General features: G+C 46.0%; 1 protein-coding gene across 7 annotated transcripts in view; it reads left to right on the top strand.

The window, feature by feature from the left end:
- The window catches only part of LOC133267571 (lethal(3)malignant brain tumor-like protein 3), a 41,072-nt gene extending 17,677 nt beyond the window's left edge, over nucleotides 1-23,395 (top strand). For 5 of the 7 annotated variants that reach the window (XM_061449920.1, XM_061449922.1, XM_061449924.1 and 2 more), the window contains 13 exons: nucleotides 475-566; nucleotides 1,556-1,707; nucleotides 3,283-3,359; nucleotides 4,729-4,814; nucleotides 8,225-8,335; nucleotides 9,761-9,875; nucleotides 9,970-10,069; nucleotides 10,889-11,068; nucleotides 12,400-12,531; nucleotides 12,925-12,986; nucleotides 15,399-15,565; nucleotides 19,253-19,315; nucleotides 22,515-23,395. In XM_061449920.1, the coding sequence (XP_061305904.1) occupies nucleotides 475-566; nucleotides 1,556-1,707; nucleotides 3,283-3,359; nucleotides 4,729-4,814; nucleotides 8,225-8,335; nucleotides 9,761-9,875; nucleotides 9,970-10,069; nucleotides 10,889-11,068; nucleotides 12,400-12,531; nucleotides 12,925-12,986; nucleotides 15,399-15,565; nucleotides 19,253-19,315; nucleotides 22,515-22,643 (1,466 nt within the window). In that variant the 3' untranslated portion in view covers nucleotides 22,644-23,395. The remainder of the gene's footprint in view (nucleotides 1-474; nucleotides 567-1,555; nucleotides 1,708-3,282; nucleotides 3,360-4,728; nucleotides 4,815-8,224; nucleotides 8,336-9,760; nucleotides 9,876-9,969; nucleotides 10,070-10,888; nucleotides 11,069-12,399; nucleotides 12,532-12,924; nucleotides 12,987-15,398; nucleotides 15,566-19,252; nucleotides 19,316-22,514) is intronic. The other 2 variants (XM_061449921.1, XM_061449923.1) reach the window with 2 other exon arrangements.
- Nucleotides 23,396-24,247: the final 852 nt, after the last annotated feature.

Raw genomic sequence — 24,247 nt, 5'->3', positions numbered from 1 at the left:
ACAGCACATAGAATGGTGTACAAGAAACCATAAATTCTGCTAAGAACTGGTTGCCTTGACTCTGCATGTTTCATTTTTAGTATGATTTCAGTGTGAAAATTGCTCTGAATGGCTTGAAGGGAAGAGGTGGAACTAAGAGAGTGAATCACAAAAGAGCAGAACAGCTTCCTTTTGATATTGCCAAAGATTGATGTTGATAGGCAAATTAGGAGCTATTGGATGAGTGCAGAAAGCAGGGAGTCTCTTTGGGGTTCAGAACCTGCTTCTTCCCTGCATTCCATTTCCTAGAAACATCTGAAGGTTGAGATTAATGATTGGCCATGAGATGTTTTAGCTGAAATGCCTAACTCCGAAGACTGGGGAAGGGCAATGACCGTGCAAAGTTCATATCCCACCCAGGTCATTTCCAGTCCTGCAAACCCAATCTGAACCTAACAGGGCTGTGTACAACAATCTCCTGATCTCTCTTTCTAGGTTTCAAGGAGGGAGAATTTAGTTGGACTTCCTATTTGAAGAACTGCAAAGCTCAGGCAGCTCCAAAAAGCCTTTTTAAGACCCTCAGCACTGTGAGTGATATTGAATATAAGATGTTACAAATAGGTCTGATGCAGAGTGAGTTTTGACCAGAATATTGACGTGGTTTTAATGTGCTCACGGCAGAGGTGCAGCCGTGGTACAATCAGATAGAAGCTGCTTCCTGCTCTGATTTATTTTGAAGATGGGAAACGAGTACAATTTTTCTTTCTTCCCCCAGGCACTGACTTTCCAGAGTGAGAATTTGTATTTCCCTTCCTCCTTTATACTGGAGGAAAAGATTTACACTACCATTTAGCCAATGTATTACACCAGTCTGTTTTGCTGTGTCCCTACAGTCAAGATATTTGTGTCACTTCCCTCTAATTTAATCATTTCCAAAATAATTTCTGGTTTCCAGCAACATCCTCATGTGCGCCATGGGATTCATTATGAGGTGCTGGATCGTGAGCATTTCTCATCCTTCAGCCACTGTTGCTTTCTTTTTGGGTTGTTAGCCTCAGTTCCTGTATAGCACTCTCTCCCATTTTGTGTCACTCTGATGACACGAATTCCATGGTCTTACGGATTTGATGCTGCAGAGTTGATGCTGCAAAGTACTGACTTCAGTAGGATCAGGGACTAACTGTGCAGCTCTGTTCTGCTTCCAACTGTCACCTCTTTGCCTTGAAGACTCTCTTAACTTTTCCAGTAATAAGACAGGACCTGCAACGCTCACACTTATCCTCAGCCAATACTCATCACTGCAAGGCGTATGCATCTTAGCCTTGGAATCTGTAGTGGTGTTGAGTACCTGGAGATCCTTTTATTCCTGGCTACATTAGCTCTTCCTTAGGAATAACAGCAATTGTTGCCAGGACACATGGAAATCTTGTCTGTAGCCCTCTTGCTGGTAACTGGTGTGTGTTTTGGTGTGTGGGTTTCGGGGTTACAACCTGCAACAAATGAGTTGATAAGGGTAATTTAAGTGGCCTGACCCAGAATGTGGCTGATGTCCCTTTTCTCATGTCCTGTTCCTCAGCCTGTCACCCCCTCTGGTTTTCGTCTGGGAATGAAGCTGGAGGCAGTGGACAAGAAGAACCCGTCGCTGATGTGTGTCGCAACCATCACGGACATGGTGGATAACCGCCTGCTGGTTCATTTCGATAACTGGGATGAGAGTTACGACTACTGGTAAAGAGATGCTATTTCTAATACATGCCTATAAGCAGACTGTGGTTTATTTCACTCTTCCACTAAAGGTAGTATCTAATATTTTAAGTGTAGTCACTAAAGTTGGGATCTTGAATCACTTTTCAAGCATCTGAGTAATCACTTTGCGTTTTTACCAAGTGTACTTTGCCCAGTACCTTCCCCTGTTACTGGGGGAAGTTGGCTCAGTACAACACCAGTGGGGTGAGCTCAAACTGCCTGTGAAGGATTTGAGGTAAGCAGCATTTGAGGGAGTGCATCTGGCTGACTTGGGTCAGGTCAGGGAGTGCTCACCTTATCCATTCCTCTGGCAGAGCTAAAGCAAGAGCAAGCTCTGCTGGTGATCCCACCTGGAATTGGTAACATCTCTCCTCCAGGACCAGCAGTGGTTGCTGGCATGTCTCTCTGCAAGCTTGGAAGCAGGCAGTACTGAAATCAGTGAAAACCATTTCCATTTGCTTCAGCAGAGTTTGGCTAAACCCCTTTGAAAATAACAATGACTGCCAACATTGAGGCTTTTCAATCCTGACCTGCACGATGGTTGTTCTGCACCTGAGAATCTTGATCCCCTGCCCTCATGCTGGAGCCAGGTGGAATATTAAGAAATGTTTTCCCTTTTTGGTTCTTGTTTTCCAGCCTACATCAAGGGATTAACTTGCTTTGAACTTGTGAAAGCAACACAAGGCACGTGCTTATCAAACCAGCACTGGTTTGCTCAGTATCCTCTGTTCTCTCCCTATCTCCTTTTGTCTGTTTGCTTCAGAATAGGGACCTGACTGGTGGCAAGTTTGTCTATTCTTTCTCTGCCATAAATATGTCATGAGAGCTTTGTAACACCAGCATTTCCATTTGCAGGACTTTAGATCTCATCCCTTTACCATTTGAGCCAGGGAAGCTTTGTTTCTGTGCCATGTTTTGTTTGGAATTTGAAAATTTTAATGGGAAACACAGACAAACAAAGCTTCAAAGTACAGCTTGGCTGAAAACACACAGGCTTTTGCCTACATCTGAAAGACTGCTTTGGTCCCTTCCTTGGAGCAGATGTGACAGAAAGGGGATGTCTCACAGTGGCCTGTTGCCTCCTCCAGGGACTCAGAAGACCTAAACATGCAATCAGAGTGAGAACCAGACAAACTACCACTAGGTTTCAGCTAGAGTTAGTGGATTATGTGCAGGTGTTGGCAAAGACCTTACAAACCATTTCCCCTTTTCCACATTGATGTTGTTTTCACTTAGGAAAGAGGGTTTAGGTTTTGCTTCCATTCATTTTAGTTGGGATGACCTGGGATGATCCCTGTGGCTGGTATAGTCCATGTGTGGGGAGTTTGTTGTTATTTTTTAAAGCACCAGACATTCTCTTTTATGTTTCCCTAGTTTTGGGGGCAGCTTGAATGCTTTAAACACTTGGCATTAGACATTCTGACAACGTAATGCTTGTCTTCCACACCCACTGAAAGCATCTGCTAGGCCAGCAAAGGCGTATCAGACAGCATTTGAGATTCTGTTTTTCCTGGTGCTTGGAAATTAACTGGTGCCAACTTTCCCTCTTTGATTCAGGTGTGAAGCTAGCAGCCCATATATCCGTCCTGTTGGCTACTGCCAAGAAACTGGAACCCCACTGACAACACCACCTGGTATGTTGAAAGTGAAACTTATTTCCTGCCTCAGTCAAGTAACCTGCAAGCTTTACCTTCCACATAATTACGTTTGCAAGTTCCAGGCTCCATTCAGTCCTCTTCAGACTGAACAACATTAGTCTTTGTTCTTTTTGCCTCTGCATTTTGTTTTGTTTCATAGCTCTTTCAAGAACTGGTACAGGGGGTTGTGATTTGTAATCGTGTTTGGTTTCAGAAGGCAAAGAACCTTGAAGTATTTGTATCATTTAAGGTGAGCTGGAAGCAAGGGGACTCGGTGTTACGATTTCACAGATGGAATTTGTGGAAATGAAGGAGTAACTGAAGTCACATCACTTTCTGCTGCACTGGAATTCAGTAAATGAAGAGAATGTTGGCAAATGAAAAAGGACAGAATGCAGAGGAAAATCAGTGTTGTTTTCAGGCCTTGGGAGTGCTCGTTCACCTTAAAAATAACAACTAGAAAACAGTGATGTCTGCTGTTTGCTAAATTGACAGCCCTGGAGCAGGAATTCCTGTGTTAGTGGAGTGGATGGCACAATAACATCCCTCTGCATTGGAGGAATTAGCCTCTGTGCCTTTGCTGCTGATGCAGAGGGGGTTGTAAACACTTCCTCTTCAGCAGCACCACATTTGCTTCTGCTCCTGGAATGAGCACAAGGAGTGTGGCGTGCAGTTCCTCATCTCTGAGCACAAGTGCCTGTGCCCCCAGCACTCTCTGCAGTCAATTCTGATGTCTCTGTTGAGAGATCTGCGTGCAGCAGTTTGCAGACTGTCTAACGCATTTAGTCATTGCACCCTCTGCCAGAAGGAAACAATACGGAGGCTAAAGATGACTGAAATAGGAAGGGGGAAGAAAAGCAAAACAGTTTCTTAAATATAGTTGCCAGGGAGAGACATCCACTGTTGTCAGAGCAGCACATCCATGCGGATGTCTGAGATTATGGTAACACTGATGGAGCCTTTTATCTCCAGACTCCAGGTTTGCTCAGCTATGGGTGAGTAGGTAACAGGACATGAGAAGTTTCTACAATCTTGTGGGCACTCACACGTTGAGAAACAAGGAAATGAATCAGATGATGCCATTGCACATCCCAGAACCCTCTCACCAGCAGCTTTCTCTAGCAGATAAGGGTTGATAAAGTTGTACACACATGAACTCTTCAGGTTTTTTCAGGTCAGGGTTAAAGCCCTGTGGGGAAGCTTGCCCTATGTGGTGTGTACGAATAAACAGACCAGTTTCCAGTGCCATCCATTGTAAGTGCTAAATTAACCTCATAACCATGCGCTGCATAGCTGCCTTTCTGTTGTTTGTAACAATAAACCTGTGGTTTTTCTTACTTAAATGGTAATTCTCTGTTTTTTCCAGGGTACAAGGATTCCAAAGCCTTCTCATGGGAGAGATACTTGGAAGAAACGAATTCCCAGGCAGCCCCAGCAAGAGCATTCAAACTGGTTGGTGAATCTCTTTCTTTGGAAGGTGGGGGAAGCCGATGCTATCGACCCTTTGCTGCAAGGTGCTTTATTTGATGGTGGTTCACCATGGCTGTGCCAAAAGGTTTTTTCCTTTACCTTAAGCCTGAGTTGAAGATCATCTCTCAGTGCTGCTTAAACAGAACACACAGCCGTGGAAAGCTGTCTTAGAGTTTTGACTGAACATCTTCAGTTGCTCCATCAGCAGGTTTAAGGGAAGGGCCTTCAGACCACACAGCTAACTAGCTGTCAGAGGTATGTGTGAAGGGTGGTACCTTGCTTCAGAGAGGGCAGAGAGAGGAGCCTTCTGCTTGCGGCCTGACTGGGTGATCTCCTAGGTAACACCTGAGCAGGACTGGTGCTGGTTGAACTGGTTCCAGACTCTCCTTTCATGAGGGTTAGAAGTGGATATCACTGGCCTGCATCTAAATGCAGAGATGGTTCTCTCAAGGTTTTATTTCTTACCTTGGAGCTCAGTGCATTTAGCTGGAAGTTCACTGTGAGGAGAAACAAAATCCTTTAAAATAACTTCATTTTAAACACCACGAAATTGATCATTTGTTTTTCTTAGCAGCTTCTTGCTCACCTTTGCAATGTGTTTAATAACTTTGCTGTGCCAACATGACACTCGACTTGATTCCTCTCCATGAAGAGTTGCAGGTTAATACCTGCTGCCCTCCTGTATATTTTGTTGGTCAGCATTTTGGGACTGAGGAGGAAAAGCAATCAGGGAGGCCTCAGATAAGGGAGGTAAAAGTCCAGCCAGACAAGGCTGATAATTGCTAGTTTTCAGCAGGTGTCCATTTGAAGTTGAAGGTTGCAAGGTAGAAGTAGAGAGAGGCTGGTTTTGCCTCTTTAGAGGGCTGAAAGGCCACAGCTGGAGTTATCTGCAGCACAGCTGAACTCCAGACATCCTTTGGATTAAGGTTTTCCAGGGTTGGACAGACAGCATCTTCAATCGTTCAGCGCAGCATGGGAAGGAGCACCTTGGGGCCAGTGTGCAGGATAATGAGTGAAGCTTGTCACTGGGGCATGTTTGTTGCTCCTAGGGGTAGGCTCAGCCTTTTTCTGAGATAAAATCCCAACAGTGCTGGAAACCAAGAATCTTCAGAATACAAGAGCAAAAAGAATGCAGCCATGGGGCTTCTGCACAGTAGGGGAACAATAGAAGTCATTTTGTAGAGACAGATATTTTGGAAAGGTAATAAAAGTCTTTATGAGAGCTGGGCTGGTTCAGCCTGGAGAAGGCTCAAGGGAGATCTGAGAACACCTTCAGTGCCTAAAGAGGCTGCAGGAAACCTAGTGAAGGGCTTTGAACAAGGGCCTGTAGGGACAGGCCAAGGGGAATGGCTTTAACCTGCCAGAGGGGAGACTGAGATGAGCTCTTAGGCAGAAGCTCTTCCCTGGGAGGGTGCTGAGGCGCTGGCACAGGGTGCCCAGAGAAGCTGTGGCTGCCCCATCCCTGGCAGTGTTCAAGGCCAGGCTGGACACAGGGGCTTGGAGCAAGCTGCTCTAGTGGAAGGTGTCCCTGCCCATGGCAGGGGTTGGAGCTGGATGAGCCTTAAGGTCCCTTCAGCCCAAACCACTCTGAGATTATATGATACAAAAAGCAATAGTGAAGTACAACCATCTTAAACCTCCTAGTCTGAGGTCCTCAGAAATGTCTCATTGTGGCATTCTTGCCTCAGATTTTCAGATTATCTGTTAAGAACTGTCACCTGAAGGTGACGGGAGCTTTGCTCAGGAGCCTTTGCAGCACTGAGTGGTCCCTTTTTTGGGTTCTTCCAAAGTGAAGTGTCTTCCCAAGGATGGATGCAACTGCCTTGTCCGCCTCTTGCCCTGTTTTACGGACATCTCTGCAACCATTGTTTTGCTCCTGCAGGTATCTGGCTTTGAGAGAATAGCAGAAGGGCCAGTTCTGGCTCTGATGAAACTCTGGAATATAAATTAGCATCCAAGACTCTGTTTTGAAGACGAGACGCACACAAAAAGGCAGTTGATATATCAACAGTTAATAGAACTCTTTCAAGATCAAACCTCATTATTTTCCTGGCTTGGTTGGTCTGAAGTGCAAATACATGTCGCAGTTATCGATTTTCTTTTATTATTATTATTATTCCAGCTAGCAATTACAGGAAATCAGTACATAAAAGTACAGGTTGAGAGCCAGAACAGGCATTTCTCACTGAATTAGTTTTGAACAGGTTTAAAGAGCTATTTTACGTCATCTGGAGATGCTGATCATCAGCCCAAATAGCAGATCTTGTGTCTGGGTTTCTGCCTTCTCCCCTACCCAAAGCCACAGGAGGAGACGGCTTCGTTGTGAGCATCACTGTTTCATTCCATGGGCTGTCAATTCAAAAGCATTCATAAGCTATTGCCAGAAGGCAGCAAGACTTAAATAAATAGCCTGGCTCATCTTCAGGGCAGGATTTTGTTCTCCTGCACTCAGGCTCCTCAAGGAGGACAGACAAGGTTGGCTGGGTTCAAGAAGACAAGTCTTAAAACTAAAAGCAGTTTAGATTGCCTGGCTTCCTGTGTGTCGTGTGCCTGAAAGCCTCTGGGTAAATGTCTGCATCCAGGTGAAAAGACTAAAGAGAAAGGAGGTTTGGAGCCTGTTATCCCCTTGGCTCAGAAGTGGGCCTCCTTCCCTGCCCCCAGCACTAGGAAGGGTAAGGAAGATTAGGAGGGAAGAATGATTATAATCATCTTTTCATTAACCTGATCTGGTTCAAAGACACGATTGATCATCTCTTGCTAAAATCCTGACCTTAATGTGCAGGAGTGGAGAAGGACGTGTTTGGAATGAGCATCCAGTGCTGCACACTCCCCGGCTGGGGAGGTCAGAGCAGGAATTGCAGTCAGGCAATTCGAGATAAACGGAAGGATTGGTAAATGCTGCCTGTTACTGAGAGGTGACATCTGTGGGTGCTGCAAGGGGCATGCATCAGGTCAGAGGCCACGCTGGAGGTTTTACAGAGCCCTTTGGCTGCTGGGGTTTGAGGGAAAGGGCAGGTCAGCAACTGCAGCCGCTCTCACGTCCCAGACCACGGTTCTCAGCAGTCGTTGGTAACAAGCAGGCACAGTTGTTGTCATAAGAAGTAGATGAAAACCTGCTTGATGAAGTGACAGGAGAAGGGGAATGGCTTTAACCTGCCAAAGAGGAGACTGAGATGAGCTCTTAGGCAGAAGCTCTTCCCTGTGAGGGTGCTGAGGTGCTGGCACAGGGTGCCCAGAGAAGCTGTGCACCTCTGAAGCAGTTTGATGAGATCAGGGGCTGGAGCTGCAGAGGGGTTGGAGTGGTAGATGTAAACTTCAGCACATTTCATTCCGAGCAGGTGAGGAGCTGTGAAGGCCCAGACTTAGCATTCTGCTTACATCCTCTCTTTCAGCGGCCTGCTCACGGATTCCAAGTTAATATGAAGTTAGAGGCTGTGGACAGAAGAAATCCCATCTTGATAAGAGTGGCAACAATAGTTGACAAAGACGACCATCGCATTAAGGTATGACCTTGCTTCGAAATGCAGAGCCCTTCTCCGGAGGAATATAGTGATTGGCAGCATAGAAGAAATACCCTTTTGGTCTCAGAAGCAGCAAGCAGATGCGTTGCAGATGATGCAGGCCAGAGGCCTGCCCAACTGGGAATGATTTCTGTTGCTTTGCCCTGTTGAAATGGAATTGCCTGGTATTGTTAGTTACTGCTTTAATGTAACTATTTTGAAATAGCATTTGACAGCATGATTTGGCATCTCTTAGCAGTGTCTGTGTGAGTGAAGGCAGCATTCATGTTATGCTGATGGGAAGCTACCTGACAGTTCTTTCCTAGCATACTTCAAGGAAAAGCCAAACCAAGTTGAACCCTGGTACGTGTGGGAAGCAGCTTCATCCTCCAGTGTGAATTTGCTACATAAATGGATTTGAACTAATTCTTTGCACGTAAATATATTGCCAGAAATGCACACTGTGCTTTGGCTTCTGAGAAATTAAAGTATGAACCAGCTAAAGTGGAGGCTGCACTGATGGAGGCTCCTCAGCCACAGGTCTCCTTCCTAAAAGATGATTCTGTGCTCAGGAGTGGAGTTTGCTCCCCATTAGCCATTTGATTCTCGGTCTCATCACTGTGATTGCAAGCAGAAGTCAAGTTTTGCTGGTATACAGTAGCATGATACTCAGTTCATACACCTTAGAACAGTCTTCCAGTGTCTAAAGGGGGCCTGCAAGAAACCTGGAGAGGGGCTTTGTACAAGGGCCTGTAGGGACAGGCCAAGGGGAATGACTTTAACCTGCCCGAGGGGAGACTGAGATGAGCTCTTAGCAGAAGCTCTTCCCTATGAGGGTGCTGAGGCGCTGGCACAGGGTGCCCAGAGGAGCTGTGGCTGCCCCATCCCTGGCAGTGTTCAAGGCCAGGTTGGACACAGGGTCTTGGAGCAAGCTGCTCTAGTGGAAGGTGTCCCTGCCTGTGGCAGGGGTCGGAACTGGATGAGCTTTAAGGTCCCTTCCAACACAAACCAGCTGGGACTCTGTTAATTCTTCACCCAGCAGAAAATTCTAGCTTGATCATTGTACAACCCACCAAACTTGTTGGATTTTACGGTGTTTTGGGATTCTTGGAAAACAAGACAAATAAAGCAATTGTGTTTGCATAGATTCGGTCTCTGAGTGTGGAAAGTGCTGGAGCACCCCGTGGTCTCTCCTTTCTTGCATTCCCTGTGATTTGAGTATGTCCCCAGAGTCTGGTTGTGCTGTAAAGCATACATGCAGGATCAGGAAGAGAACTGGTTACCTTGAGCACAAAGAACCATTGTGCTGGACTGAAAGATTGAATGAATCAGCCCCAAGCTGAGCAAGGTGAAACAAAGGGGGAAGTTAAAATAAAAGCTGAGTCATGTCCTTAACTGTGTCTCTCACTGAGGCTGTGCTTCTTTTAGATACATTTTGATGGCTGGGACCATCATTACGATTTCTGGGTCGATGCAGACAGCCCTGATGTCCATCCAGTAGGCTGGTGTGCAAAAACTGGACATGCTTTGCAAGTGCCTCTAGGTAAAGTAGATGATCTCATATTGTTACGTTGACTCTTTTCCTCAGTGCAGTCTGCTCTGAGACATCTCTTTGACTGCTCTCTTCTCTTCCCCAGGAGCTGTTGATCGAGTGGGAGCAGTAGGACAAGTGTGTCCTACTCCAGGCTGCCACGGGATCGGCCATGTGAGGGGACCACGCTATGGAACACATTACACGTATGTACTGGAGTTCTTCTTGGAAGGGTTCTGCCTGCTGTCCATGCTAACAGTGCAGCAACAAGCGCCTGCACTGCACTGAAATTACCTCAGGGTGTTTAGTCTGGAGAGAGTTGTAACTGTAATTGCAGCTCCCTCTTGTGTCTAAAGGTGCTGTTTCACCCTCGATTCTGTTTACACCAGTATAATCGTTACAACTGTAATGCATTTCAGCATAGATTCACTCCAATTCTGACATTCCAGCATTCCTGAAAGATTTTTTGTATAAACCAGTAAACCCAAGAACAGCATGCAAGGAGACAAAAAGGGAGAGTGTGGGTTGATTATTAAAGTACAGGAGTGAGGAGAGCTAGCTCATGTTTTGTACTCTGCCTTTTGATTTCTTATGTGCTCTTGGCAAAGGAAGCTTGTTCTTGATTAAACTATATCAGAGAGCAAGAAAACCATCTCAGATGGGAGGTCTGAAGATCTAGCAGTATATAATGTGGCAAAGGGCTTTGAAATCTTCACAGTGGAAGTTGCAGGAGTCTCTTGTTTCATGAATTACTGTTCAGACAAGCAGGTTACAAAGGAAGAGCTGCTCTTTGCTCTTGTTCTCTGAGGTGACTCTTTAATAACATGACTTTGGTTTCTGATTCTGCCATGCAGTGCCCTGCTTTCCTGCACCTAAGCCTGGGTAATAACATCTCCCCGAGTGTACCTGGTCTCACTTTTCCTGGGTCTGTTGATGGAGAGGTCTGCCTGAGGCTGGGAAGACTTAATGACTTAAAAAACATGCATCATCATCTCTCTCTCTTCTCTCTCTCTTCTTTAACACAGGTTAGTTGGCTGCCCATATTCTGAGGTGAACCTCAACAGAGAAAACTTGTTGCAGGACCGCCTGAGTGGGGAGAGACCTTCCCCCAGCAGCAGCATGCCAAAAGCCAAGAGGCCAGAGACTCCTGCCCCATTTCTCTCGGGAGCAGGAGAGTCTTCTCAGGAGGACTCTCCCCAGTCCCGGTGAGCTGACCCCTTCTCTTGGGCAGGTGCTGGGGAGCAAAACCATTTCACAAGGCTGAAAACCACAGGAATTGGCAGAGAAGCAGCAGAGCATTGAGTTCATCTGTCTGTAATATTGACCCATGCCCCAGACACTCTTAACCCAGAGCAGTGCGCTTTCATACCCTTATATGCCTTAATAGGTTTCTTGATTCCTTAATCCTGCTGCTCTGGGCACATTCCAACAAAGGAAATTGCATTCTGTCTCCATAAATTTTTCCTTGCTGTTTCAATTTAAAAGATATTCTTTTTCCTTTGCTTCCTTGTCCTAAAACTGTCAAGCAAGGTTATGTTGCACTATTACACTGTGACTGCAGTCCACCCCAGAGCCTGCTGCATTGCATTTCTGTATATGTATACTTGGCAAACAAGTTGAGCTCCTTCAGATACTTTATTTTCTTACATGAAAAGCTTGGAATTGAGTAGCATTGAAGCAAACTGTGTGTTAAGTTCTTGGCCTGCAGGAGGCAGTTAAAATGTGTTGGGGATACGAAGGTTTTTATTATTGTCACCTTTAGTCTGGACAAATCCAGTCTCACTAGGGCAAAGTCCAGCATTTCTTTTGGGCTGTGTTGTATAGGAGGGTTTATATACATTCAAAAGGTTGTTTATTTGCTTAGATTTACAACATTTTCAAGATCTGTTTGGCCAGAAAAAGGGATCCTTCTGTCCCCACCCTGGCACACCATGGCCAGTCTGCCTCCTCCCGTCCCAGGGATGTTCAGGATTCTCCATTTCCTAACTTGAACACTAGAACTCATTTCATTTCAGTGGCACTGTTACCCTAAAGCTCTCTTGGGAGCTTTGGGATTCTCCCAGAATAAATGGCATTCTAAAATTACAATATATTCCTATTCTCCTAAGTATTTTATTTCCTGACAGTGGGAGGTCTAAATTCCATATGCAGATAACGCCCTACTCCTTGTTCTTAGCTCAGTTTCTGCATGAAACTCAAGTCATGGAGACTCTTACATGTTATCCAGAGGTATCAAGATTCAAACTCTTAAATCTCTTGATTTCCCCAGAACACACGTTTCAGTGGGTTTCTTGTACCTGCTGGGATCAGGGCCTATCCTCAGGGGCTGATTTGCTTCACATAATCTCTCTCAATCCACGCTGAAGAGTAGAAAAAGCACTTTGTACTGCACTGGTAATGATGGTGGGGAGAGGAAAGCTGCTGCCACTAGGTGGTAGCTGCTGCTCTCACTTGCAAGGAGCAGCCAGCTTTGCTCTCCTGTGGGAAAAGGGAACGGGATGTCAGCTGAGCTCCTGTCATTTATGTGTCTTGCCAGAAGATCTGCCCAAGACAGTGAAAAGTCGTGTCAAAGCAGTGTTCACAGCCTGTCAGAACAGTCTGAAAGCAATCAAGAGAGAGACTGGGGAGAAGAGGATTCCTTTGCAGACATCAAAGCCAAACAGAAAAAGTAAATAAGAGTTTTGGTGTATTTTTGTTCATTAGCAGTTGTGTTTCCTGATGCTGCTGCTAGATCTGAAATACAGATGTTAAGTCATCGAACAGCCCCCATTTGATCAGAGGTTTGCAGAATAGGGGTATAGAATGACATGGTTAATCTCCTCCCTTCCTCCCATTATTTTGGGCCCTCTCTTTCCTATAGTTAACTCACATCTGAGTTCTAGCCATGGATTTAATAGCACAGTCCTTAGCTTGGAGACAGGGGTCAGGGATGGAGCAATGCTATTGCTTATTTTAAGAGGGAAAGGGATTTGGTTCCTGTAAGTCCCGTTAGTGTCTGCGCAGAGAAGAAATTAGGTCAATTTGTGTGTCTTCTGAAATGTTTTGTAATTGATGCTTTCAGGCTTGGATGCTCACATGCCTATATAAAGTTCCAGCTGGTGAAACAGGAAAGCAATGGGAAAGGTTGGTTCAGTTTTCCTTCTTTTAATGTGTGTGTGCTGTATGTGCAATATAGCAGTCACAAGGAGCACTGAAAACTTGACAGCTCGCTTTGATCCCACAGTCAAGAGAAAGCACATGGTAGAGGTGATGGTAATGGTAATAGCCCCTTTAAAATGAGAAGGGAGGGTAAAATGACCTAGAAGTGAAAGGACTTCATAAATGAAGCCTCATATTCATTAACTGAGATGACAAGCACGCACCAGCTCCTGTACCACTACATACTCCTCTGAAGAGGCAAGGGGGGTTTTGTTGCCCAAACAGTGACCATTCTGCTTGTCAGAGCAGCAGAGACTGCAGGGGATTGCTGCTGAAAACCTGGCAGATAGTTTAAGTTCCATCAACTTCTTTCTTTAGACTCCCCTGGGTATTCAGAAACATAATCTGAGTCATTTTGGTTGTTACTTTTTTAAGGTTCTCCTGAGGTTGGAAAAGAAAATGAGCAATTAAATGGAAAGTGCCTAGTTTTTTTCCCCTGGTACATGACAGGTTAAGTTTTAAAGAGCAGCTTTCTGATATCACTTTAGCAAACCATATGCTTAACTCTCAGATTTACTATAAAAAGCCATTTCAGAGAACTGAGCTGACCAGGCTTTTAGGAGGATTTAACATGGTAATAAGTCTTCAATCCAAAATAGCTAAGCAGGCACAAAGTGGGACAGGTGCCTGGCTGCTTGGTTTTGCTTTTTAAATACTCATTTTTTACCTCGTGCTGCCTCGTGCACTCCGAGCTGGAGAAGTTGGCCAGCTCCGAGCTGCGGTTGCAGCTGGCAGGGAAAGCTCTGCCCTCCCTTCACATTAACCTGAAAGACAAGGATGGAAATCAGTGGAGGGAAATGCTGCAATAATCCACTGACCTGTAATTTTGTGATTACCAAGAGCTTCCATCCCATAACCTTTAACTGTTAGAACACTGCCTCTTTCTCAAAGGGAAAGTAACTCGGTTAGGTCGTGGTTTGGACAGGGACTTACCCCATAGGATTTGGGCTTAGTGAAGCGGACAGTCTGTGGCAGTGCCCACCCCACAGAGATGTGGCAGGACGTAAAGCCTTGGGCATGAATAGGACTTTCTGCAGCAGGGAGACAGGGGAGGGGAGGGTGACATCCCTCCTGGAGCACTGTCCTCTGCCCTGTCATCACCATGAGCACCAGCTCCTGAACTAAATAGTTTTTACTCAGGCTTTATGCTTTTTAAATCCTACCTCTTTGGTCTCATCGTTAGAAATAGAGACCTATGTTCGATGCTGTCCCACATCCTTTAGGGAGGTGGTAAGGCCAAGTGCAAGGTCCTGCATCCAGCTCTGGGGCAACAGCGCAAGAGGGACGTGGAGCTGTTGAAGTGAGTCCAGAGCAGGCCACGGAGATGCTGCCAGGGCTGGAGCAGCTCTGCTCTGGAGCCAGGCTGAGAGAGCTGGGCTGGGTCAGCCTGGAGAAGAGAAGGCTCCTGAAGGGGAGACCTGAGAGCAGCTCCGGTGCCTAAAGGGGCTACAAGAGAAACAAGAGGTCCTTTCTAACCCAAACCAGTCTCTAGGAAATCAGCTTTTACTGACACTCTTTTCCTCTGTGCTTTATATGTAGCAACTTGCACACCCCACAGATGCTTCTACACCAGCCTGCTCCCAGCCCTTTGTGCTCACACTGAGCAGACCCAGCCGAGGCTAGCTTTGCTTACAAGGGGAGGGGGCCAGGCACCCTGTGCGCTGCTGGGCAGGGCAGGCAGTGAGGGGACAGCACAGGGTAACTGCTGTAAACCAGAGGAATGTTTCCCATCTTGTTTCCCTGCTCCGCTTCACTTCCTGTTGTGTAACCAGGCAAGTCCCCCTAGGACCATGACTCTGCACTACTCGGTGATCTCATTAGGGAGGGGTGATTTCTTCCTCTTTCTTGCCTTGATTTTTAAAGCTGACACATGACACAAAGAGGGAGTGGATGGATGGAGGTAACCTGCAGCACCCCTGGCCTGAGAGCCTGCTTAGGGAGGTAGTGAGCCCAGGCCATCAGCTGGCACACGCAGTGCTCTTCCCAGGCGGGCTACAGCTGTAAGCTGGAACGATGCCATTAGTTTCCAGCAGAAGATGCTGTTACCAGAACTCCTCCACCTTGTCAATAAAATGCTGCAAACATCTTCTCCGTTAGCAGCGTGACATCATTTTCCAGGGATGAAGCTAATGATAAAGCCTCCAGCCTGGCAATCTCAGCATGCTTTTGCTTTCTCCTTCTCAGGAGGGTGGGAAGAACGCCCTGGAAGCCCAGCGTGCCATGCAGGAGCCCTGCCTGGCCGTCTGCTCACCCTGCCTTGCGTGACCCTTCCTCCTGCTCTCTTGTAATTGCTCCTACTCGAAGCCTTACTCTGATTTGCCCTGTTTCCTTTTCCAGACTCTGACCTGGATCTCCAGCAGGCCCTCCACCAGTCCATCTTCATGCCTTCCCTGGCCTCTAACCCGACCCACCGCCTCCATCTCTGCTGGGAGAAGCACTGCAAGCTCCTGCCAGAGGTCTCAGGCCTCACAGCCAAACACGTGGCCAAATGGACTGTGGAAGAGGTGAGTTACCTGGTCCCTGTTCTGCTCTCTTGGGGTGCAGGAATGGCAGACCCTCCTCTTCTGGAGTGCAAACTGGAAGATCTCTTTATTTTCTTTCTTTTCTAGGGAATGCTCTTCTGTTTGCTTTGCTGACTCAGCTAGAAGTTATACCCAAGTCCCTTTATAGTGGAGGGGAAGGATCCCTCTTAACGCTCTGGTGTCCATGGCTTATTTCCCTGAATAGGATTCCCTCCCTTTCTTTATTACCCCTTGATCTTTTAGTCCTCAGGCCTGCAACATGACTCTGACAGCAGGCTCCTTTTTCTCTCTGATCTCCCTCCCCCTCTCCTCTGACTTTGCTGCTGATTCACTTTTACATTGCAGCTCATTCCAAACTGTGCATGCCCACTCCTCCTGATTCCCCTGGAACAAAACTGCCCACAGCCTGCCCTCATTCCTGCCAGAAGGGGCTGTGCAGCTGGGGACGTGTCTCTGCAGCCTTAGCTCTTGAGTTGTCTCCTGTAATTAGGTGGCATATGAAAAAGCCACTAGATTTTGTGTGCTGAGTAGTCAGGTTTTGCCTTGATGCCTTGAGCATAAATAATACTTACATCTCTGCATGGGAAATGGTGACAATTTGGATCCAGGTGCTTAATCACAGCCCATTTAATTTGAGAGGGATGTGCTGTGATGTTGTGCTTGCAAGGATGGAGGTAATGTGAAAAGCAAGAAAAAGGTGCTGTTTGTCATGCTGCAGGGAGGATCTTCAGAGACTTTAGAAAGTGCATTTTCCCTAAGTGCCTCTTCCATCACAGGAATCCAGTCTTGACTTTGCTCTTCATGCTGGAGTCCAGTGGGACTGCAGTATCCCGGGAGATGGGAACCACAGCAGTTGTGAGGGGCATAGAGCAATTAGCATTGCTGCTTTAAAACACGGGCCTTTTCTTCTGGTGGTTTTGTTGTTTGGTGGTTTTGGTATAAAAATGAGTTTGAATTAAATTCATAGCAAGGAGGAGAAAAACCTCCTTGAAAGCTTTGCTGTTCTCATCTTTCTTTTGAGAAAGCTTCCAATGATTTTTCCAAAAGGCCTTTTAGAAAATCAATAAAGGCAGAAAGCAGTTAATCCTCTGACATGGAAATCAGGATCTCTTTCTCTTGGATAAAACATGGAGGCTGGTTCACGGAGGAAGTGAGTCAAGACACAAGCCAAATACAATTTGTCCTTTGCCATTGACCTTTAAAACAAGTGCTGGGTAAATTTAACTGGGGTATTAGTTTGATAAGGGATGAATGGAAGCAGGGAGCACAGGGCAGGAGCACAGGGCACTCAGGATCCTGTGATTCAGAACCCAGAATACACTGAGCTGCAGCCTGAACCAAGGGGTGAACTCTGGGCTGTCGGTAGGAGTGTGAATGGCATGTGAACCCCCTCAGCTGCAGCACCACAATTTGCTGGCTACAGTCATTACAGGTTTTGTCTTGGATTTCAGGCAAGTGGGATCTGGTTTTGCAAATCATGTTCATCACAGATTCCCATAGGATTCCCTTTAGCCACTGTATGAGCACTTGCAGGATCAGCATGTGCAGTGGAATGTAGCCCCAGGTCTGGCAGATGAAAGCATCAGCACTGTCAGTGCTGTACTGAGTCCAGAGTAGACGTGATCTGTTGACATTTGGGCTCCTAAATCTCCCTACAGGGCAAACACTTGCCTTTGGGTTGTGCTTTGAACTCTGCTGCACAAAGGAGCCCATTCTGCTGATGTGAAACAGGAGCAATGGGGGTGTAAAATCCTCCTTTGATTGCAGACAGAAGAGCTGCTTTTATTTTATAAAACCCACATTAAGGAAAAAAATGTTGCTTTAATTCTCTGTTGGTTGAGAACAGCTGAAATGGCAGAGCAGCAGCAGTATTTAGAGGCCCTCAAGCTAAAACTCTCTAACACTGAACAGACAACAAGAGTAGTTACTTTAATGCAGCTTGGTTATTTATTGAAAGCTTCCTGTCATGTTCTCAGAGCACAGCTAGTGAAGGATATCCAATCACAGAAGAACATTAAGATGTGCTACAGTTGTATTGTTCATTACTTAAACCTGCTTGGGGGGACTGTCTTTGTGCTAATTGCTTGTGGGTTACTAAATCCCAGTTAAACCCAGCTCCTCTCTGTGTAGTCTCATGAGGTGGTCTCATGAGGAGTCTCATGCTCCAAGCCCCTGTGTCCAACCTTGCCTTGAACACTGCCAGGGATGGGGCAGCCACAGCTTCTCTGGGCACCCTGTGCCAGCGCCTCAGCACCCTCCCAGGGAAGAGCTTCTGCCTAAGAGCTCATCTCAGTCTCCCCTCGGGCAGGTTAAAGCCGTTCCCCTAGTCCTTTCCCTACAGGCCCTTGTCCAAAGCCCTTCTCCAGGTTTCTTGTAGAATAGTACAATGATATTATATAATAATAAGGAATGGGGAGGGGGATTCAAAAAGAAAATAGTATTTTATTACTTGTTTATAATAGGAGATTTCTGTAATAATCCTCTATAATAGGAGATGGCACTTCTACAGGAGAAAATGTGGAGCCACTGCCTGATGGGGTTTAGGGGTTCCCTTTAAAATGGAGCTGTCCCTAGGAGCAGAAGATGAGGTGAATCTGATGCTTTGAGATTACATCATGGAAACCAGAGCTGTTACCAAAACTGAGCTTTTGCTGGGGCAGAGCAGAGCCCGAGGCCATGCTGACAGCTCCGATCTGCGTGGTTGGAACCGGGGGAAGGGAATGAATATGGGATCAGCTGGGGATGCAGTGGCACGAGTCAAGAGCCTGGCAATTCTGAGTTAAAGGGAAGCTTGTATTTGAGAGTGACCCCTCCTAACTGTTTGTTTGTGTTCATGGAAGAAATGCCACATCTGCACTAACTCACGTGAATATGCCTCATGAAACAGAGCTGTTCCTGCAAGGGAGCATCCAATTAGCATGAGATGTTTGATCCGATTATGCCTCCATATACAAATCTTCTATGAACCAGTGAAGCTGCAGCTGGAGAAGACAATACACATTAACTCACCCTCTGCTGTGCTCACGGCTGCTCCTCACGCTGCTTCTTATATAATGTAATCCAAGGGCTGCTTGCATGTCTCCGGGGAGATTATTCCAAATGTTCACAGATTTCCTGCTTAGAAAGGTTCTTCCCTGATGTGAAACGTCAAATGAAACTTTTACCCGTTTAATCCTGTTGGTTCCATGGATCCTGTGCACCCACCATGGATTAAATAAACCCCAAATTCCTTTGTGCATTGGGAAACCAGCAGCACTCACTCACTTGGTTTATCTTGTCTCGTAAAGGCATGTCATCATGGCGAGCTGTCTAAATTCATTTTTCTCTTCAATTTTACTTCCCCAGCAGTGCCATAGAGAAAGAGAAGTTGTGGATGGGTTTAAAATAGTTTAACCATAGAGAGCTTTTAGTTGATGTTTTATGGGGACCCTTTTGAGCTATGGAGAGAAGTGGTCGAAAGTTATTATTAATAACCAGAATACACTTTGCAGAGGTGTTGCAGCAACAACCCAGTAATGTTTTTGATCTATACCCTTCATTAATGGTACAGTTTTAAGTGTTAAAGCTTTAAACGTTCTTGTATATAGAACTCTCATGCAGAAACAGGAGCTTTTTGCTTGATGCTATCTCATTTGAATTGTGTTTCTCTTTTCTCCCATGTAATTCCAGGTTGTAAGCTTTATCCAGCGTCTGCCTGGTTGCAAAGAACAAGCATCTGTGTTCAGGGAAGAGGTAAGTCAAATCCTGCACTGTGCCACTGCGTGTCCCATGGCAGTGAGGTGGTTTGTACCCCATCACAGACTCAGGCACTGACATACTCAGACTCGTCATTAAAGAGCTTGTGGCATTTAGGAGGCAGCTTCAGCATGGAGCTGAATTCCAGCCCAGCTAATTGCATTCTGCTGCTTTAAATTTTCCCCTGCAGTTCCAATCACTGAGCTTATGCTGAACATCCTGTCTTGGACTATTGTGTGGTGGGTTTGGCATCGTTATAAAGATGTCCTGTTGGAATGGTGCAGTGGAGCTCTCATCTGCTCCCTCTAACAAGCACATACGCCTGCTTCTCTTGGCAAGGCTGGCAGTTGTAGGGTTTCCCAGGAATCTCTGGCTTCCCCAATGGGCTGAGGAGAGAGCAGGAGGGGCACCTTTCCTTGATGAAGCAGTGGCTGGGGTATCAGAGCATCTCCTGTGTGTGGTGTGTCCTGCCACAGCTACCATGTGCTGGGCTGGATTCTGTTGCCTGGTTGTGGAGAACCACCACGGCTTCCGAGGAACCTCAGGAGGCACAGTCCATGGCTGTCCTGGTTTTCAGCTCATTTCTTCAGATGGATCATAGACACTTGGGCTCTGTGAATGCTGCAGCTTCCACTCACATTGCAGGTGTGACTTGGAGGATCTTTATGAGCCCCTGATTAATTGGCACAGATGTTCCTTCTCTTCTGTCATCACTCTGATTGCAAGAGCTTTAGGGCAAGAGCTGCCCCTTCTCTGTTCTGTGTGGTGCTGAGCACACCCTCAGCACTGAGGATAAGCATTGCACATTGTTGTAGTGGCTGGAAAGGGCAGGTTTTTAACAGATGACTGCTCCCCAGAGCTGGCTTCCCCTGCGGGTGAGTCAGGCCGTGGTGCATCTTATGGGGTTTATGTATCTGTAGTTTGTTTTGCCTTGTTTTAAAAAGATGCAAACACACAAAATAGAAAACAAAAGAAACAGAGACTGGCAAAAAGCACCATTCACAATATAACAATATTCTTTAATGCTCTGGAATAAACAATATTCTGGAATGCTCTTTACTTGACTGCAGTGGGAATAAAGAATTTTATTCAAATGAGCCAATCTTTCAGTGTAGCTGAGTCTAAAAGGTGCCTCCTGATTCCTAGTGAAGCTGTGTTCAGAGGTGAGATGGAGCTAACAAATCTGCTCATGAATCCAGCCACTCACACCCTATTTCATTTCTTCTGGCCATAATTTATACAGGTCCTGAACACTGTGACCGCTTTCTGGTTCAGAGAGCAGCACAGCCACATCTATTTTAATACCTTCTTCCCTGCAGCCTCAAAGTATGATTCCCAGTGCCAGCTGAGAGGGGCTTGGGTTGATTTCAAGTTTCTGCTCAACCCAAATGGTCACTTTGAAATGAAAACCCTTTGAGCAGCTTGGCTTTGGCCATAGCATAGGTGTGAGTGAGGCATCTGCTGAACTCCACCTCCAGTGTCCATTAGCTGTAATCAGGCCTCTGAGTGCTCCTGGTTAGGATAAATAAATCCCTTGCAGCCTTCTCTTGGCAGTGTGGGGAGAGGGATAAGTTGTTGCTTACATTAGGAACAAAGAGAACAAATTGTGCACAGAATTTTCAACCCCATCCAAATAAGTTGGAACAAAGAGAGGAATCATAAAGCACAGGCACTGATTCTGTGCTTGTTTCTAGGACCAGTTCAGGAAAGGTCTGTTTAAAAGAAGCATATTTGAGGCAATGCAGTGGAAATGAAGCATAGTAATAATATTGGGCTCAAAAGCGTTTTGAAACATAGGATTGTTTTCCAGCAGTTTTCTGCTACTTTTGACTCTATTATTCAATTTAAGCAGCAGTCCATTTGCTTCAAGCTATTTTAACATGTTATTGCATTCGTGGAGACTCCAGGCAGCTTGCAAATACAATTTGAGGATGGTGTATGACCATCTGTGGACTGGGAATGCTGCTGTTGTTCCAGTGTATGTACTGGGAGGTGAAGTAACTTGCTAAGTCTTGTGTGGTTAGAGAAGGGGAAACCAAAGCTCCTGGCTCCCAGCTCTTTGCTTTCATTGTACATGGGTCCAAGTTTATTCAGTGTATCCTCTTCCCCCAGTCATTGATGTCCAAAAAAGTCTGCGTTAGGAAGACTCTGGAAATAGAAGAATTGTTATTGTGGATGAGCTGAGTGTCTGGTGTGATCTGCTGCGCTGGTGAACATCAAGCAAGAGGATGAGACACTGTCAGTCTCTGTAAATGGGCTTTAATGGAATAACTCAGGGAGACACATCTTGTTTGTCTGTGTCCATTAATCTTTGGCTTCTTCCCTGCAGCATTTGGGGTTTATATTAATTATATCTGGGTTGTCTCTGTGGATGTTGCAGTACAGCCAAGTAATTTTTAACCTCAGATGTTATGATTTCACTCACTGCTACGTAGAGTGGCCTGTATTTTCACAAGGTAGTATGTTTTTCTCTTGCTTACTTTGAATCTACTCAAATGCTTCCTTGCTGATGGATTAGGAGGGTGTGTATGTGTGTCCAGACAGTGGCATATCTTTACTATGCCTTGTTTTATACAGCACACGATCTCTTTTTACCTCATGGTAAGCAAGCCCGTTTAGTGTCACAAGTTCATAATAGCTTCATGTTTCTCCTTTAAACAAAGCCTTGTCTGTGGGCATGGTACATCCTGGTTGTGAGAGAGTCTCTGCAAGGACAGTATGTAATGAATGTACTAGGTAATGGTGATGTTACATTCCTAATCATTGTAGATCGGTGTAATATATTAATTCTTGGATAGCTGCCTCCTGAAAACGCGTGGTCTCGATTTCCTGATCTCATTTCTGGCTGCAGATTGTGACTAGGCTGTAGGATTTTCGACAGTTGTTGGCTTTTCAGAGCAATTATAGTGAATAGAAAGTCTACGGAACAAGCATCTTCCTGATGGTCTCTCCAGAAGCCTTGCCTGCAGTTGGGCTTCTCTGTTTCTAGAAGGAAGGCTGGTAGATGAGGTCTGAGACCCTTGGAAAAGGCAGCAAGGGGGTGAGTGCCAGAAGTACAAGGTTTCGGTATCCAGACCAGTGTTTATGCTTTCACTCCATAGTTCAGAGCACGCTGTTTAATTGAACAACCAGAAATGAGAATCCTGCCTATCTCTTGATGCTAATCTTTGTCTTCTCTTGTGTTTCCAACCTCTAGCAGATAGACGGTGAGGCCTTCCTGCTCCTGAACCAGAGCGACATAGTTAAAATACTCAGTATAAAGCTGGGTCCTGCCCTGAAGATCTACAACGCCATTCTCATGTTCAAGTCTGCAGAAGACATCTGAGAAGGGCCCTTTGGCAGAGCCCACGAGGAACTGACAGGGAACAGACCTTCAGCTGAGAGCATTACAACGTGCAGATTGGGACTCGGACGTATTTTAAGTAGAACTTATTAAAAGTATTTTTCAAGACATCAAACTCCTGCCATAGTCTGGAATATGGGGCAGCTTCACTTCCAAGAAGAGGATATTATTATATTTTGTATTGAGTTTGGGTTTGCTATATCAATCTCTTTTTGAGATCTAGAAAAAACCTCCGGTTCTAAGGGGAATCCAGGGGAGCACTGGTGGAGCTGCAATAGCAAGAAGAAAGCTGTGAGTAAAATGGCTGCTGTGTTCAATGAGAGTGCCTGAAAGACTGAGTTATCACCAGCATGTTTAATATATGTGTTAAAACTCTGGGAAAAGAGAATAAGAAAGTAGGAAAGAGAAAAGAGTGTCAGAGAATAGGGAAAAGATGCACTTCAGAGCAACTCAGCTGTATCCTTCGATGCTGTGACTCAAGAGATGCCCTTTTCAGGACTCATTTTTATCTTGTAGTTTCTCCTACAGATCCTGACTGTACCCTTGCTGCTAGGCTGCTTCCACCACAGAAAGGCATCATGGGCAAGGGGTTTCATCAGGGATGGCTTGCATCGTTTCTGGTAACAAGCAAAATGCTCTTCCTGATGTCACCAGAGAGTGGGAAGCAAGCCCTGTGGAGACAGGCTTTGGGTAGGCAGAGATCTCTCATAAAGGTATCTCCCACAGGGGACAAAGATGAATATTTTAGCTATAATTTTTCCATCAGTGCTTTTGTGCAACTGCTGCCTGGACCAGGAGGATCTTACAGCAAAATGGCACGATCAGGGGCACTGGGGAATTTGGTGGGTTTATTCTTGGCCTCTCCAATGTCAGACAAATGGTAGGAATGAGTTGGAAACCCAGCAGTGGCCGCTCTGTGTGTACAGGTACACAGTTGTTCCTAGAAACGATTTGCTTTTTGTTTGAACAGTCCACTTTGCTTCAGCCTTTTCATCTCCGGGTGGACTTGGGTCTGTCCTACCAAAGAATCACTGTGCTGTAGCAGCAGGGTATGGCTCTGCTAAGGCAGGCAGAGCACACAGGGGAGTTTAACTGGAGGGGAGCTGGGATTCAAACAGCAAAATGGAGTTCTGGAGGTCAGTTAGAGGCATCCTGGCTGGGGAAGTCTTTTCTCCCCTTTCATTCAGAGCTGCCAGGCTGAATCCTGTCTGTGTGAAGCATTGCAAGCGCTGTGTGTTCACAGCTGTGTGTTGTGCCATCAGCTCTGCCCATGGATTTCCGTGGGTTTCTCAGGCACTTCCTGATAAGATGTGATCCATCTGTAGGCACCTCACACTCCCTCCTTGGCATCTTTGTCACCAGTATTGTTGCTGCAGCTTCTCTGAGAGCCATTGGGAACAGAATGAACACACTGTGACTGTGTGGTGACACAAGGAACACGCTTGATCTTCCTTCCCTCATCACTCCGTGTCCTTGGTCCAACCTTCCAGCTGCTGGGAAGGTCCTTGTGACTTGCCTGAAGTGATAAGTTCCTTAAAGCTATAAACAGAGCAGAATCCACACCACTGAAGCCATACAGCCCTGGA

This window comes from Pezoporus flaviventris, unplaced genomic scaffold, assembly GCF_033815535.1.
Source record: "Pezoporus flaviventris isolate CSIRO_AGI_PZ_B2104156 unplaced genomic scaffold, CSIRO_AGI_Pfla_v1 ptg000008l, whole genome shotgun sequence".
Taxonomy (NCBI): domain Eukaryota; kingdom Metazoa; phylum Chordata; class Aves; order Psittaciformes; family Psittacidae; genus Pezoporus; species Pezoporus flaviventris.
The sequence above is the reverse complement of the archived record's forward strand: the minus strand, read 5'-3'. Positions and strand labels throughout refer to the sequence as shown.